Source organism: Balaenoptera borealis (genome assembly GCF_965194805.1).
Source record: "Balaenoptera borealis genome assembly, chromosome: 21".
In the NCBI taxonomy this organism is placed as follows: Eukaryota; Metazoa; Chordata; class Mammalia; order Artiodactyla; family Balaenopteridae; genus Balaenoptera; species Balaenoptera borealis.
In genome coordinates this window covers 37,463,820-37,482,141 of record NC_138880.1, presented here as the reverse complement: position 1 = coordinate 37,482,141, position 18,322 = coordinate 37,463,820, and the positions used below count along the sequence as shown (strand labels likewise).

Below are 18,322 nucleotides of genomic sequence, written 5' to 3'. Positions count from 1 at the left end.
GGAAACCTCCCACCCCCGCTCCCGTCTCCCAGTGATCTCTTCCTGCACAGACTTACTCTTGCGGTACAGGCCACGGATGTGATTAAGTGTCAAGGAATGACACTGATGATGTGATTTAGTCCATTGCACGCACATCTTGCTTCCCCTACTAGACTGGGCGTTCTGAGAGCATGGACTTTGTCTCACACTACAATTTGTCCGAGAGGTTCTGAGAGCATGGACTTTGTCTCACACTACAATTTGTCCGAGAGGTTCTGAGAGCATGGACTTTGTCTCACACTACAATTTGTCCGAGAGGTTCTGAGAGCATGGACTTTGTCTCACACTACAATTTGTCCAAGAGCCTAGCACGGGGTAAGTGACCAGTTAACACTGACTTAATAAAGATGAATATCAAGTTAAGACACAAACCAGTGTATCTTACATGCATGGTGCATAAAGGAAACGCAAGCACCCACATGTAGCCAGGATACTGTACAGGGGAGATAATGCACAGAGGAGAACCATGAGAGAGGGGTTACAATGGGTATCACTGCCAAACAGCATGAGTTAGTCCATAATGAGTTCATTTTATAAAGTACTGTTGATAAAAAAGGTAGCTCTAACCTCATAGATTTGTTTTCCAGAGAGATGATAGTTCTAGGTAATTTGTCAAATGATTGTGAAATAAATCTAGCTTTTTGCACACCCAGGGCATTAGCCCATAGAAACCTGGCCGTTTGGACAGATGAAAACTGGCTGTGTGGTATAGTGCAAAGAACACACTTTTTAGAGGCATTCAAATCTCTGCTCCCCATTTCTTAGTTACGTATCGTGGGGAAGATACGTAACCTCCTTGAGCCTCTGTCAGTTCCTGTGTAACCTGGAAGGGCCAGCATGTGGGTCTGCAGCACCGTGTACCTGGCACCGGGCCTGGCATGGAACAGGCCAGCTTGTTAAAAGGTGGCTGCTTTGATGGGCTTTCTGCATTGCCTCCAGTGTTTTTGCATTTAGTTGGTGCACACACTAGGTTGTCTTCTTTTCTCCACAGTTACTGAGAAGGCAAGGCCAGAAAAAGTTTGATATTCTGCTGTGGTTTCTAAAAGCAGAGCTTTGCAGGCTCAGAAGTCTAGAGAAATTCCACGTTAGTTTTTGCATGCGGCTGGGCTATTAGCTGGTAGCAGAAGATCAATAGGGGAGCTTAGGAAAAGGTCTTAGGACCAGGCCTGGTCATACCGACATGTGACAGCTACACATCTTTCAGCAGAACTTTTTTTATTTCCTAGTTGTCAATCTCTACACAACAGTTTAACTGAGTCATGTGGATTTATTCATCTCAAGGACTTCACATAAATTATCACTAATTTTTCTACCTAATATCATTTTATTAGTTATTTTAATGGCCAAACTAGATTTAGCGTACCCAATATGTCTTGCTTTTTTTGGCTAGCTTTACTTGCAAACATATTTCCCTCCCCCCCTTTTTTTTTTTGCTGTCCTGAGGAAAGTTTTTCAGTCAAAAGTGTCCATATCTTATACAAGCTTGCCCTGTACCTTCTCAGCTAAGTGTACAGAGCAAACAGAATCTGGAAAACTTTTGAGCCTGTATATTTGCTTCGATTATATTCATTCTTAGCCTCGAGGAAAGTCTTTTCTTCCATAATAATGTCAGTGGAGACACTACTTCTTAAAACTCAAATCTAGTAATTCTCTCAACTTAGGAAAACATAAATGGGTTTTAAACACACAGTTTAAACTACAGCAGCAATGAATTTACCGGGAAGTCAATAAAGCTTAACCTTTAGGGCCCCTTCACTTGTATGGGTTCCTTCCAAGACCAATGAGGGCCCTGGCAGCGTATTCAGGCGATCTTATGTTTTTAAAAATTTGCCAAAGTAAACTATTTTTAGATTCTTTTTCTTAAACAGAATTCCCCAAATTGAATAAGCTTTGGGCCCAATAAAGCAGGATCTGCCCTGGCTATTGGTCAAACTCAACTCTCCATAAACTCTCCCAGCCGTGCTTCAAATGTTCTGTTCTATATGGCTCAGAGTCAGTAACTTTTACAGTTACTTTTACAGTAACTTTTACAGAGTCAGTAATTTTTACAGAAATTTACAGATTTTGTTGTTGTTGTTACACAGAGATGTTCATTATACTAATTTTTTTGTGACAGAATTTACTTTGTTAGCCAACTTGAAAATATAAATTAAATTGCACAATAGGAATTGCAATATGTTGTATAATAGTAGTTCATTTGAGTAGTTTTCATTCCTTAGATGTTCTGTGATACTGAGTTTCCTCTCTCATGATGAAATGTTCTTAGAAAACAATGTCAGATAGTCACATTGAAAAGTAAAAAGGACATTCAAAAATATACAATAACTTTTAAGCAAGATGCTTACCTATGTCTAAAATCTTTATTTCTTGGTGGAAGCAGACAAAAAAAGGCGGAGAAAAAAGCACAGTTAGAAAAGGTTTCTATATCATGAGTTGAATACTGAGATTTTAATTATTTTATGGAAAATTGCTAACTTAAGCAGAAATAACACTGGAAATGAATTTTGTAGGTCAAGGCGTATCAAATAATTTACAGAATAGGATGATTTTGATAATCACACTTAAACGAACAATGCAAAAACAGCAATGTTTGTTACTTTAACTATTGGCATTACGGTTGATGGGTTAACCCAACTTGAATATCCGATATTCTAGTTGAAAGTTAGAGGTTTAGTTGGTTTACTATTGTGTCCCAAAATATTTTACGCCTTAATTTCAACCCATGTGAAACAAAAGAGTGACAACCTATATCATAAGGTTATTCTAAAGATAACTAAAGGGATTTAAAAATCATAGTTCTAGCTTATTGGAGTATAGAGAATTCACTGGAATCAGTGAGACATTTTATACACTGGGTGACTTCATACTCTTTTATGCATTTATGGCACAATATATACGTGTTGGGCTTTTCTTACCTTTAACCAAGAATTTAAATGCTTTCTAAGGAGAATTGTAAACACTGGAAAGGTATGTTTAAGTAAATGAATCAGTACATTAGAGTCAACAGTTTTTAAACAAAGGCACGTTCAGCTTTGATCAAACCCCGAGCTAGGGAGAGACATACCTCAGTTCCAAGACGCTCGTCACGTTCCCGGAAGGGCGCATCCGCCGCACGTAGTTGAAGTCCCCCACGTACAGACTGCCGTCGATCCCGCAGGCTAACGCCACCGGGGCCAAGAGCTTATTCCCGTCGGCTGGACCATTGCAGCTCGGGCACGAAATGCTGCGCCTCCGGCCGTTGCCCATGATGCTGCTGACGACGGGGGGCTGTTGGGAGATGAACTGATTTTCCCCGTTTCCCTTGTACAGTATACCTGGAAGAGGGAAAACGCGTTTTTCTTAAGATGAAAGGAGCAGAGATGAAAAGCAAACATGTTCACTCTAGAAACCACAATTCGCTGCCTTTTCGATTTGGACTGGAAACACCGCCATCTAAAGTTCTTTTGGAAAGAACTCCATCCCGTTACCTCGTGTAAGATGCTATATGGCAAGATACATAGGATACATCAAAAAATGCCGTCTGTTATGGGTTTAAAGACTGTCTGGTGGAAGAAACAAAGGACTAACAAGAAAACTTAAAAACCCCAATTCTCAACATCAGTGCTTCTCAAACTTGGCTACACATTGGAACTGGCAGGGGAGCTGTGAAAACTACCGATGCTGGGATCTCACCCTGAGGGATACTGATTTAATTGATCTGGGTGCAGCCTTGGCACTGAGATTTTTTAAAACTCTCCAGATGCTCTTAATGTGCAACCGAGTTTGAGAACCATCTCTACACAATGTTCTTTAGGGAATTGCAGGTTTGCCTAATTGTTAAATGATGTCGAAAACATTCTATATTAATCCAACTAATAAAAATGGGCACCGTAAATATGAATTTCTTCTTTATGAGTGTATCACTTATTTTTAAAAAGTTAAATACACTTTATGGGAAACAAAGGTAGGAAATACATATCAAACCTCCAACATACTACTATACTGTTAAAGAGTATTCTTCTTGCTTATACTTCAGCCTGATATGAGAATGCATGTACATGCAACTATTCAAAATTTCAGACATTACAAAATTGGGAAGGGCAGTTTATTATTTAAAGTGAATTCTGGGACCTCCCTGGTGGCGCAGTGGTTAAGAATCTACCTGCCAATGCAGGGGACACAGGTTAGATACCTGGTCCGAGAAAATCCCACATGCCGTGGAGCAACTAAGCCCGTGCGCCACAACTACTGAGCCCGTGCGCCACAACTACTGAGCCCATGCACCACAACTACTGAAGCCCGTGCGCCTAGAGCCCGTGATCCGCCACAAGAGAAGCCACCACAATGAGAAGCCCGCGCACTGCAACGAAAAGTAGCCCCCGCTCGCCGCAACTAGAGAAAGCCCGCGCACAGCAACAAAGACCCAATGCAGCCAAAAATAAATAAATAAATAAAAATTAAAAAAAAAAAGTGAATTCTGCTTTTAGACATGAAAGTGCCAATAAATTTAAGAAGACCGAATGCCAGTCTGCTCCATTTTGGTCTGCAATGAAAATCTGAGAGAAAATTCCAAATAAATATTTTCATAGTTAGAAACTGGATTTGAGTGGAGATTCTAATTTTATTCATTTACCATTTTTATACATAGATCACTGGTTCCATTTTGCTCTGATGTAACTGGATGGTCGGCTGTTATTGTGCCATACACATTCAATATTCTTCTCAATGTGTTATTCTCTGTAAACACCTGTTGTTTATACTTTTTAACAGATATACTGTTAAAAGAATCAATCCCATGAAAGTACAAACAGGACACTTGAGAAAAGTGTTTTTTCCTCCCACTCTGGAATAATTTTAAAGTGAAGAAGAAAGCAGAATAATTATGTTCCTCTTATAGCTCAGCACATTTTAGGTGAATTCTGGGATTACTTTTTTAATGCTTTGCTATTTGGGTGATGTAATAATCACAGCCAATTTACATAAAGAAATCAGGACTGATAAAACAGGTTTATTCAAATTTAGGGAAAATCATCTAAATAAGGCTGGATCATAACAACAGATGAAAGGCATTTTGCCTTGAATATTCAAAGAATACATTAACGAGCCCTAAGATCTTTCTTTCTGTGATTACGTTATTTGACAATTACGGGACTATAATTTCCTAGAAGAGCCAGTTCTGCAGTTTTCATCAGGACAGTCCCACAAAGTCGGTCTATGGCTCTACTGCATCTGACTTATTCCTTCATTTCTTAGAGCGATCGGTCTTTCATGATTCTCCTCTATTATGACAGAATAGAAAGATGAACATTAGAATATTTATTTCCATGTTCCGGGGTGCCTGCACAAACACCTGTCACTGTCTACATTTTTGTCTTCTCTTCTCCCTTAATATATTTCCATAGCTCATCCACCTGGTCATGACTGCAAATCACTTTGTTTACTCAATTAGACACACGTCACTTTGAAAAGCCACTACTTGTCAAACTGCTCTTGGATAAAATCTGAAATCACAGTCAGTTCACTCTGTGAATTAGGTTAGCTTGCATTTTAAAATAATATCTATTTTATCATTTATAACCATTTTTTTGGAGGACGGAATTTGGCGTGGCCCAGTTTTTACATCTGACCTGATATCTTAATAAAAATTAACTATACATTATTCTCTGGTAGACTGTATGTATTTTTATTATATATATCCACACACAGAATATCTATGCGTTTCTTAATCCTCCTGAATATGACACTGAGCGTTGAGTATCAGAGGTATGGTCTTTCCTGAAGTTCTCTGCTTGTAGTCTTCTTACTGGTTCATAATCTCTTGGGTGAAATCCTGTGGCTAACTGAACTTTACCCTATGTTCTCATAATAACTAAAATGCATGTGGAGAGGTTTTTCCTCCCGTTTTGTTGGTAAAGAATTTCTGGAGGAATACAGCAGTATGTCAAACCATGTGAAATACAATTGTAGAGAATTTAATTGAGAGCCGCTACTAGCATGGCAGGCACACGGCTTTGCATGTTGAGAGACCGTGGTTAGACCTCGTGCGACTGGCGTAACAGGCTTCAGTCACTGCTGATGGCCAGACAGCCTACGAAGCAACCTCTTGGGTTGGGACGCCCCACTTTTCCAAAGCATGTGCCATACGTGGCACCAGTTATCGGCTCTGCTCCCAGCCTTCTGAGGTGCAAAGTGAACTAAACCTGATGTCCAGGACACAGCCGGAAAGGAAGGAGAGCTTAGCACCGCTATGAACTAGAAAAGGTGTGAAGGGTTTTTCTGTTTTGTCTTTTTCTTACTACTGATTCGCTCAGCACGATTCTCTTCTGGAGGTGAGGCACCAGCATTTTCAAGCACTGGCTCGGAAACTGTTTTAGAGTTAGCACGTTTGGAAAGTTTAAAATGTATCCTCTCCAACTCCAACACAGTTTTTTTTTTTTTTTTTTTTTTTTACAAAAAGAATCAATATCAAAGCAACATTAGTCTGAAAAAGTGGCCATTAATCATAGTTAAATATTTAGTTGTATTGCATGCTCAATTCAACATTCTGAACCTCAGAAACCTCTGCTAAGACAAAAGCTAGATTATTTTGACAAGACTGTGAAATCTTCTCTGGCTATTCGTAAGAGAAGAGCAGAGAGTTACTAGCATGGTATGGTTCAGGATAGGGGGTGAGAGCAAGTTACCTTAGGATTCTGTCTTTCTAGCAAAGCACCTATACATTATCTGAGATGTAGCCAGCATGTGGGTAAAATGTTAGAAACACAGCAAAGACAACAGCATTTGTTTAATGTAAATAATATTCTTTGTGAGATGAAGCTGGTCACATTTTGCAAGTAATTTCTCTCTTTTGGTTTCTGAGATCTGACATGTTTTTTCAGAGCATATTTACTTACAAGGTCTACAACACATAATACTCTTGATCCTTGCTTTTTTTTCTAGATTAGTTGCAAAGTCAAATGACAGTACATGTAACCCAATTTGAGTGGGAGAAGTTTTTTCCCTCAAATACAATCTAAGAAGAACTGAAAAATAATCTAGATACTGAGAACAGACTAATTATTTAAGGATTAAGATCTATTAAAAACATTTTGGTAAAGTCACTTGGTATTTTATTTTTTCTTTACTTAAAAAAAATCCCCCTCCCTTCATTGTTCGTAAACCTCCCCAAAGCACTTTGGATCAACTCACTGACTTCCTGGGAAAACTATGTTGGTGATGAGCTTGTGAACATTGTGAAGTGTATTATGTAGTCCCCACTTGAGGCTTTTATAGTCTTTGAAAATACACTTTTTTCCCCCTACTAATCCTGACCCTATAGCATGCATGGGATAAAATGTTGCTGCAATTTAATCAATTTGAAGGTGAGTAATATTATCTGTGAACAAGATCTTACCATTCTGAACGTCCAACACATGATGTTTATTTAACGTCCAACCGCCCATGTTGGAAGCATCTAATTCGTAGCCTTGCAATATGGCAGTCCTTTTCTCCCACAAAGTCAGGTCCAAACACGACTCATATTCATATCCAACCGACACTAGAATCAAAACAAATGACAGTTCATCTTCCCAACCACAGGCAGAAATGGAATTGATTTTATTATTTTGATAAAACCGCTTTTTTCACTGATGTGCTCTGAGACTGTATTTCCACTTATTTGTGAGCAGAGTCTATTTTTATATGAGAAGATTTGATCACGTAAAAGGTGTTTTTCTAAAAAATGATCTCCAAATATTATTTTTGTACTGACTTAATAGAAAACTAGTGTTTTTTCCCACACCACTTTTTCACAAGGGGTTCACAGCACAAAATGAAGTTCAGATCAGGCAACTGGGTAAATCATTAGATCCGATAAATCAGCCCCAAATGCTGATCAGATGATGACAACTAAAAATAACGTTTGCTATCTGAATAATTAGGGATGTTTAGTTTCCAAGAGTATTAAGTTATGGAAAATATTTATAATAAGTAAGGTTCAATATAGCAAAAAAGATAGCCAGGTTATGACACCATATTCATATGTTATCAGGAATGAACAATAAAACTAGCAGTAAATTAATATGAACAAATTACAAATGGAAAACTTCAGAGTTCACAGTGAAACATGGGTTTTAAAATTTAGAACAAAGTGAAGGGAGAAGTGGCAATTATCTGACTGATTTGAACTAATTCCAGTCCAAATTATATATTAATTTCAGAATAAAACGTCTACTATATTTTCAGGTAACAGCTAATAGAACAAAACACACGTTTTCCTTTAGTTTTTGACGTTCTGAGCCTGAGCTTGGAGCTACGCTATGCGTACCTCAACAGGTCAAACTGTGATTGCATTGTCCAGTCATGCAGTGAAACTAGTTTGATGTTTTAAGAATATCATTCCGCTGAATTGACTATTTCTTCCAGTCAGAAGAGCTGAAATAATTTTTGGACACAAATGTTGTCTGATGTCATGTTAAAATATCATTATGAGTTGAAACTACACTAGCTGTTAGATACTGAAAATATTTAAAAAAAGGATAAGGAAAGCTAACGAAATAAAATTATAAAGGAAAGAAAGAAATGAAAAAAGGAAGGGACACAATAAGGAAAAAAACACGAAAAAAAGGATATGGCAGCCTGAAATCTCATTCAGAACATTCTTCTAAGATATAATTTCAGCCAGAAAAATGGATACTTTCTCCTTTTCATCATATGGAATACATTCCTTTTCCCCATGGTAGATCTAAACCAACCAGCTTATAACTTTCCTAGGCAACCTTACTGCCTTCCTCTCTACTTATCCATGGATTTTCACGTGTTACAATGCATTTTATGTTAGTTCTGACTTCAAGACAATGTTTTCGGTTTAGAGTATATATTTACATGAGACTTACCAACAGCTTCAGATAGACCATAGACCTTTTGATTATAAGCATCTGTTTTATCCCATATAAAAGTATAGGCCAAGTTCGGTGAGGCAGGAAACCACTTTTGAAAGAGTCTTCCTACTACAGCTACCATCAGATGAACCTTCATTAAATTAAACGGGATAACAGACTGGGTCATGGTGATCTTAAGTACTGACTTATATCCGGCAGCTCTGGAACTCAGGTAGGAAAGTTTCAAATCTGTTCCTGGAATTGTGGTTTCTTCATGGAGTACCTAGGGTTGAAGAAAGCAGAAGCTTCAAACGGTGATCATGTACGACTATTAGGTAAAATGCATTTAAAAGAACGGAGCAGAGCAACTAAAATAAGACCCTAAAGAGTCACTATTCATAAATACGCATTTGAGATGTTATCTTATTCAATCATTAAAAATAACTCCTCTGCCAGCCCAATTTTTCTTCTCCTAAAAGCTTCTTGTCATTTATTCTGAGTTAATCACAGCTCAGGTGCTACTCCTCATACAGGAAATACTGTGACTGCTCCATCAGGCGGACATGCAGTGACTCGTTAGTTTATAGTCACTGTGGATTCTCACTAACCCATCTTTCACGCCTACGGCCCTGAAGAATTAGAGCAGACATTTGTAAGATGGTTAGCTCAGCACAGGGATGTGGTCCAGGCCAAAGATCTGGCCCACGCCAGCTGGCTCATTTAGGGATTAAACCTACGCCTAAAGGTAGGAATGATAGCAAAACAGACCAGTTCATTTGGGTTAAATTGTAGCAAATTCCATATTCATGTTGGAAGGTAATAGCACATACTCATAATTAGTTAAACACTGAGCTTCGACTCACCACTGATTTTTGATACGATGGTACACGAACTAATGTTTTCAAGTTGCGTAAATTTTCCCCCAGAGAACAACTAATGTGTTGTTGAATGCACGCAAAAGACATTCCATATATACTTTTTGAATTGAAACGAGTGTAAAAAGTTAATATAATTACCTGCATAAGAATCACCTCCTTTACAAATTTAAAAAATCATATTCTTAACCCCACAATGTACGCATCACTGTGACGGTCAACGAATGCCAACAAATTTATCCTGACATATGCAAAATATATTATGCCAAAACATTATTTAAATATTTTGAAAAATTTATGTTACATTGTATATAAAATCTATCCAAACAATTCAGATTCTACTTACTAGTGACGCTCCTATTAGTTTGGTTAATAATAATAGCTCTTCCTAGGCTTACGACATCTACTGTAAAGTGCAAGACTATCTGTGTTTAAGAACCTACCCCAGGGCTTCCCTGGTGGCACAGTGGTTGAGAATCTGCCTGCCAATGCAAGGGATACGGGTTCAAGCCCTGGTCTGGGAAGATCCCACATGCCGCGGAGCAACTAGGCCCGTGAGCCACAACTACTGAGCCTGCGCGTCTGGAGCCTGTGGTCCGCAACAAGAGAGGCCGCGATAGTGAGAGGCCCGCGCACCGCGATGAAGGGTGGCCCCCGCTTGCCGCAACTAGAGAAAGCCCTCGCTCAGCAACGAAGACCCAGCACAGCCAAAAATATAAATAAATAAATAAATAAGAACCTACCCCAGGAACTCACCACTTTCTCTTCTAAGAATTAAATAGCATTCTCAAAGGCTGCCTCATACTGCTCCATGAATATTCATTATTCAGACTTAAAGGACTACTTTTTCGCTTAGAAAAACCTTAGAATAGTGATTTGGTGTTCAGTAGTGTTTCTCCCCCTTCCAGTTCCTCTCACATGAAACGGTTAGGAATGATGTATATCTGTCATACAATTTTTTTTTAAATTAATTTATTTTATTTATTTATTTTTGGCTGCGTTGGGTCTTCGTTGCTGTGAGCGGGCTTTCTCTAGTTGCGGTGAGCGGGGGCTGCTCTTCGTTGCGGTGGGTGGGCTTCTCATTGCAGTGGCTTCTCTTGTTGCGGAGCATGGGCTCTAGGCGCGCGGGCTTCAGTAGTTGTGGCACGCGGGCTCAGTAGTTGCGGCTCATGGGCTCAGTAGTTGTGGCTCATGGGCTCTAGAGCGCAGGCTCAGTAGTTGTGGCTCACGGACCCAGTTGCTCCGTGGCATGTGGGATCTTCCCAGACCAGGGCTCGAACCCGTGTCCCCTGCATTGGCAGGTGGACTCCCAACCACTGCGCCACCAGGGAAGCCCTGTCATACAAATTTTAATAGCTTAAGTAGAACCCATGCTACTGAGGGTATAGCTGTCACTTTCAATATAAACAATCACGCAGTTGGAAGCAGCACAAAAGAAGGAGCTAAATAAACTTCCATTCGGCTGTGAGTCAGTGTTGGCATGAAGAGGGATGTGATGCAATCTAGCAGATGAAGAAGGCGTTGCTGTGCTGTAATAGACACACCAATTTATTACAGCTGGCATTTTCCTTACCAACCATGCTGACTGAATTCAGACACAGACTGTCTTAGGCAAAATAGTTTATGAAGATACAGAAACTTTCTAGAGGTCTATTAGACTCAGGGAAACCCTTACATTTAAGATTGACAGTACTTTTGTAGGACTGTAGAGTACAGGGTGAATCGTCTGAACAGAACTTACTGTTCTATATCATTGGGGTGAAATACCAGTGGGTTAGTTTGAAAAATAGATTTTGTGACTCTTGAATGGCCCTGAAAATATAAGTGATTGAAACCTCAGGCATATAATTTACTTCCTCTTAATTTATTTCCAAAATAATTTCACATAAATTTGATAGGTTTTCCATAGGTAAGGCAGTCTTCCATGAATATATATTTCTGTGGTCTTCTAGGAGTTACTTCTGTATTTCAAAATATCGTGTGTTATTCCTAATTTTAATAACTGATGACTGTCTTTGTCATCATTAGCCTATTTCCCTGGAACAAATACCTGCAATTTAGTTCATTAAAACGTGTTTTTCCTAGGTAATTTAATTTGATCATATTTTTTGCATTAGTGGGAAAAGTAAATCCAGCCTGAGTGGAAAAACCAACCATTAAGCCGATTTTTGCCAGCTGCATGATCTGTAAGCTCCACCCTTGACTTGGTTAAACACGCGGAAACTACGTCCTCCCAGTTCTACCTTCCAAATCTGTCTAATCCATTCCCTTTTCTTCATTTCCACAACCATTATGATTGGTGGGCCCTCTGCCTCGGGGTGCTGGATCTGTATGGAAGTACAGTGAATACTATTCTGTTCACTGATCTGTCTCCTTCTGTTATTTTATGCATTTTGTCACTTGAGTTAGCATTAGAGAAATGCTGAAAAATCTACATTGGCCCCCTGGTTCAAGGTATCCATTGTATGGTATTTCTGGGCCATTCATAATCTGGCCCCAGTCTTTCCCCTTGAGTGTCCTGCACCTTTAAATTGCTCACCAGTTTTTATACAACAGCCTTTGTTGTTACCACCATGCTGTTGCTCACACATTTTCTTCTATCTGGAATATCCTTTCCCCCCCTTTGAAGACCAGTCTCTTCAGTGATGCTTTCCTTGGCTTCCTTAGGAACTGACCTCTCTTTTGAACTTCCATAGTTCTTCATTCAAATCTTTATCACATGTAGAATAGCTTACAATAATCATTAAGAAGCAAAATATTGAGAGTAATGACCATGTACAGTAGCACTCGGTACAATGCCAGTTAGGAGGTCAGGTACAGGCACTAAAACCTTTTTCCAATGAATGAATACATGAGCAAAGACATTATCAGCTGTTGAGCTTAAGCTGTTTTCCCATTTGGCTACAATTAATACACAGATACAGATATAGCTTGAGGAAGAAGTATTTTTAGTAGACCTTTAAGGAATAACTAGATATCCTACTATAGAAATACCTATTCTTGTACATAAACACACCACGTTCTATATGTCATTCTATAGAATTATTTAGGATAGCACTGGAATTCTGTAATCCTGTAAAAACATTCTTTGGAAACCCCATGACCTGAAAATGGTTTATTTAAAAGCAACGCCTGCTAGAATATTCTACCTGTGTCTCGGGAATAATGGGACTGTCTTCAGGAGACGATCTAAAAAAGGTGGATAAAGGTGACGACACAATGATAGGATTCGGCCTCACGAAGCCACTTAGGTCACAGCTGGGAATGTCATTCTCCTCTTTCTTCATGACTAGGGTATCCATCACATAAAAGATATTCCATGGAATCCACACAGTACGGTACTGAGTGAGGAGCGGGGGTCGTTCAAATACCAAAGTTAGAGAAGCCCCGCCATTCGCCACCAGGTCAAACCTAAGAAAAAACAAGACGTGCTGAGTGAGTTATCTGGGTCTCATATAACTCCAGACACTCACCTCCTCAGATCAATATGCTTTATAAAGAAAAACTTCTTCTCCCAACGTTTATATGAAATAGTTTCAAATCTACAGGAACATTAAAAGAATTATACAATGACCATCCATACGCCCTTCACTTATATTTACTAATTTATTAACATTTTTCCAAATTTGCTTTATCTATCTACCTATCTACTCCTTTTCCAGAACCATCTGAGCTTAAGTTGTAGATATTACAAAATCTCACTTTCAAGTATTTCAACATGAATCTTCTAAGATGAAGAACATTCTCCTATAAAACCACAACACTATTATTATGCCTTAGGAAATGAAATCAACTTTTAAAGACCTATATGAGTATATAACTTTAAATTTCTGCCACCATGTACTGTCACAGATTTCTGGAGTCTAAAAGTTGTTGCATTTCCATATTAGAAGGGACAATAAAACATGCTGGGTGATACAAGCATACCTAGTTTTTATACTTAAAATACTTCAAACAGAGACAGGGTGTTGGGATTAACTTACATTCCATCCTGGCGGGTAATAGTATATCCATATTCTGGGTAATGGAAAAATGAGACATTCACTCCAATAAGTGGCGTTCCATCAGCAGTTAGTACTTGGCCTCTGATGACGGATGCAAGGCTGTGGGAAAAGTAGAAGAACTAGAATGAACATTTGTCTTTTCAGGCCAACATTATCATGATGTAGAGATAATTCAATCTAAGGATAAACTAACACTATCGCATGCACTTGTATTCACAGAAACCAGACTTGAAATACTCCCAAGACAATGTTCCTTCTAATTCATTGTAATCCACATTCTCGAAATGTATGGTGTTTACCCTGGGTTTTAATTCATTGCAATCTGGATTTTGGAGAGTTATCAAGACCAATAATTTAGAGATGAATTTTTAAAATTATAAGCTGTGCTTTTTTCATGTCATATACCTGGTGCTTGCATGAAGGAGAGTATACTTTCCAATTAATTCCAAGGCAATTGGGAAATCTACAGGGACCAAAAAGTACAAGATTTAAGGGAGCAATAAGGAACATTTGTGAAACAACTTTTAATCAACTACTGGGTCTAACTGCATTAATGTTATTAAACTGCTGCAGAACCAGGAGTTCTGGTGTAAATCATCTTCTTTTGCTCAGTGAGACACAAGACACCTGCTTTCACTTACTGGTTTATTTTCCGGTCATTACTGCTCTGCAAAGCACCAGTCCAACAGCTTATGCAATCTTACTGCCATGCCGTTAGCAGTTCTGTTACATTATTTCATAATTTATCTTATTTAGTGAGCTCAGCTTAAAAAAAAGTGCACTTCTGTTTTGCCTTTTGGGGTCTTTTCATTGCTTCTTTTGAAACATTTCCAACTGTGCTAACAAAAATCAACTAGTTAAATGAAGATTTATTGACTCCTTAATGGGATGTCCTGTTATGTTTCAGGTACTGAAATTGACAAAGTATGGGAACTATGTCAAAAATGCTTGAAATGCGAAGTTTGGTGAAGGATGTGCCGAAGGAGGAGAAACTGCCTTTTAAAGAAAGCACTTTCCTCAAATTCACGGTCATCAGCATTTCATATAAAGGGCTTCTCACTGATGATAATATCACTACAAGTCTATGTAAGGAAAAGCTGCATTAACCTCTTATTGAAAGGACTGTCTCCGGGTATGACATGGGTGCTATCAGATCCTATGAGAAAACTGATTCGGTCATAGAAGGGTTTGGCAGCTTGCTGAGATGGTGACTGTAAGCTTTGGCTAATGATATCCTGGGGATCAGGCAATCCGCGACAGTAGGGCTGATTTTGGCAGGAGCTCTGTAAACAGCAGTCAGGATCCATGCAGTCAATGAGTCCATCTGTGGATAGAAATGTAAACCAGTAAGAGAATTCCTCTTTTTCTGCCGTGATGTAGAGTACGTTTTGTTTGTTGACTGGCTTTTTTCACATCAAATGATTCGCTCCCCCTATCTGATAGTAATTTCTAGGAGGCATACATTTTGAAACCAAATGAAATACAATACCCTGCAGTTGCTTTCATAGACAGTAAATGTTTGGATTGGAGATGGCTGAAAAAAAATCATATAATATTGATTCTGAGTAAAAAATTTAAAAATGACTGCTTTAGAACAATCTATCACATGCAGACCTCGTTTTATTGCTCTTCACAGATATTCAGTTTTTTACAAATCAGAGGTCTGTGGCGACCCTGTGTGGAGCAAGTCTATTGGCACCATTTTCCCAGCAGCATTTGCTCACTTCGTGTCTCTATTACATTTTTGTATTTCTCGCGATACTCCACTTTTGCATTATTATTATATTTGTATGGTGACCTGTGATCACAACGGTGGACTTAATTGATAAATACTGTGTGTGTTCAGACTGCTCCACTAACCGGCTGTTCCCCCATCTGAAATTTGGGAAAAGGTCAGAACATGAAAGTCCGTGAAATACATATACAGAGTAACATATAATGAATGAGATTAGCCAACCACCTTTCAAGGAAATCATTTTCACAAGGATGGTAAAGTGTGTTCCATATAAAATTAAGGCATTTCTCATATTTTAAACAGGAACTTGAGCTCCTAATACACGTCCTTTAAAATGCAGATGTTAATAAAAATGTGGCTAATGTAAATAAGCCATAATATTGGAAATGATAAGAAACCTATCACTAAAAATTGACCTACACTGTTGGTGACATATAAGAGTAATGGATAGAATCTTCCAGAGCATTCTCCAGGAATATCAGAAGGAAACTACATTCAATGGCCTGTGTAAGAATTTTGTTTGAAACATTTGAACCATCCCATTAGCAGATAAGAGTCAGGTTATGATGGTTGATGACATTATCCTTTAAGGTCATTTTTCAGTGACCAGTTGATACATGAATTTTGATCTGCTTGGCAATTTCATTTCTCAGTATAGATTAATAAAAACATTAGTTTCTGAAGACTTTAATTACCTTTGGGAGAACAGACAAAAAATCATTATAAAATCTTCACACCTAAGTTTTAGGTCTTGGTGTGACCCTATTATGGCAAACTCAGCTGAAAATATCTAGTTGACCTATATATTTTATTTACACAAGTGTTTTGAAATAACTTTTATTTTTTAAAAAAACACACTAGTCATTTTTTTCTTTTTGCTTTAGGCTACTCTTATTAATAGAACATAAGCTTGCCCATTCATTATCTGACAGCAAACTGAGACAAAAGAAAACAGACTAAATTGAATTATATTGCCCAGTCTAGAATTAGGTCAACAACACAGATAAGGTAAGAAACAGGAGATGAGGGGCCTGGCTCCCACCTGAAGAATGTTGTCAACACTTGTGGTTTCTCCTAACACTCATTTCCCCTTCTTTGTGCAACAGCTCTGAACTTTCATTTGGGTAACCAGTTCTCCCCAACTCTCAGTCTATGTGCACATTTCCCTTTGTGCTTGGTTCAGAAATGTACATGTGACCTAACTTGTCAAACCAGATTGAATTTCAGGAACTATCTAAAAAGCAATCCTGCCCCATCAGCTCCCATCCCCCCAGGCTTGGAGCTGTAAGGCCGGGGTTGCTGCACCCCTCTTGCTGCCACTACAGCAGAAGCCGTCTGGGAACGGAGCCATCCCAGAAGAGGCAAAGTCAAGAGCTGGAGACCTAAGACAACAGGTCATAGTGACATCTTTGGGGCTTTTGCAATAAGCTGAACCTGACCTCCTGGGCTTTTCAGTTCTAGAAGCCAAAGCATTGCCTTCTTCCTTAAGCCTGTTTGGGATGGCCTTTCTGTCACTTGAAACTGAAAGAGATGTAGTTTATCCAGAGACATTAACTAAAAATCTCACTATTTCCCTTATAGTTGAAAAAAAAGGCTTAATACGTAAATATTGGAATTAAATGTATGGTGTTGGACTCTTTTTACATTACTATTTTAACTTTTTGACACCATAATTTGACATGAAAATGTATGAGTCAGAATTTCTGATAAGCAGATCTTATTACATAGTTTCTCTATTATAGATACATTTTCATGTAGATGTCTGTTATGTTTCTAAAAATGGGTTGTTAATTACTTGAAACTGTATATTTATTCTTTGACAAAAATTTAAAATCATGTTTAAGAAAGTCAAATGAAACTGAGCTTTGAAATTTCATAGAAATTTATCAAAATATTGCTTTCTTAGCCAAAAGGCCACAAAGATGAAAAATGTCTAAATATTCCTCAATATTTCTAGTGGAAGAAAGATGAAACTATGATAGAGGCTTATTTTTCAAGAGGATATGTTATAATAATGCAATATATTGCATTTTTCTCCATCTGTCTCAAAGAAATAGAAGCATAGTTATGAAGACTCAGATTTTTAAAATCGTAGATGGTTGACCTATTGCCCCTAAATCATTTTTAGCTTCAAACAAACAATTTTAAAAAACCCTTTCAGTAACAATTCATGATCATATGTTGAGACTTCATGAGGAATCTTTAATCTGTTTTATGATCTATCTAAGAGCTCTGACTCCATGGATTTAGAATGGGGTGTGCATACGCTCGGGAGAGTAATTCCACACAAATATTTTATATTCTTACAGGTTTTTCCCTTACGTTCGTTTTTTAACATAAGTAGCAACTACTTAATAGTGAAAGTACTTCCAAACATTAATATTTTATCTCCATTAATCTGGTAAATTAAGGGTTAAATTCCCCTCCCACTTTGTCCCCCATAATATCCCCACAGTGTCTTCCTTTAGGCACTATATATGCTACAGTTGGCCAAAGAGGAATGCTCAAATCTCGTCATTCATCTTTGTTAGTTCATAAAAAGCAAACGTGCATCTGGCATGTAGTCTGCAGGTCATAAAACTGCATGAGATTGACACCTTCTGAACTAATCAGCTGGGAATGCATTTTTACAAGCCTCTCTGCTAACATCAATCAGAGAAAGAATCTCATTTTCAGCAGCCGAGATGCAGGGACACAAGGTCTGTTATCTTTCTGCAGAGTTTATCACTAACTTGCCCAAGCAAGTGACGGATGGTTATGAATCTGGCTTCCTATAACTCGAGAAAACATTTTTCATTCCTTGTCTATACTCACGTGGCTAGGGCTATCTAG

The 18,322-nt window shown here is 38.3% G+C and overlaps 1 protein-coding gene across 1 annotated transcript in view; it reads right to left on the bottom strand.

Annotated features, from left to right (window-relative positions):
* Positions 1 to 18,322, bottom strand: part of TENM3 (teneurin transmembrane protein 3) — a 2,383,554-nt gene that overhangs the window by 49,157 nt on the left and 2,316,075 nt on the right. The window contains exons 19-25 of the mRNA XM_082374697.1: positions 14,863 to 15,079; positions 13,735 to 13,854; positions 12,901 to 13,162; positions 8,892 to 9,159; positions 7,412 to 7,555; positions 3,104 to 3,353; positions 2,385 to 2,405 (exon numbers count right to left, since the gene is read on the bottom strand). Coding sequence (XP_082230823.1) covers positions 2,385 to 2,405; positions 3,104 to 3,353; positions 7,412 to 7,555; positions 8,892 to 9,159; positions 12,901 to 13,162; positions 13,735 to 13,854; positions 14,863 to 15,079 — 1,282 coding nt within the window. The remainder of the gene's footprint in view (positions 1 to 2,384; positions 2,406 to 3,103; positions 3,354 to 7,411; positions 7,556 to 8,891; positions 9,160 to 12,900; positions 13,163 to 13,734; positions 13,855 to 14,862; positions 15,080 to 18,322) is intronic.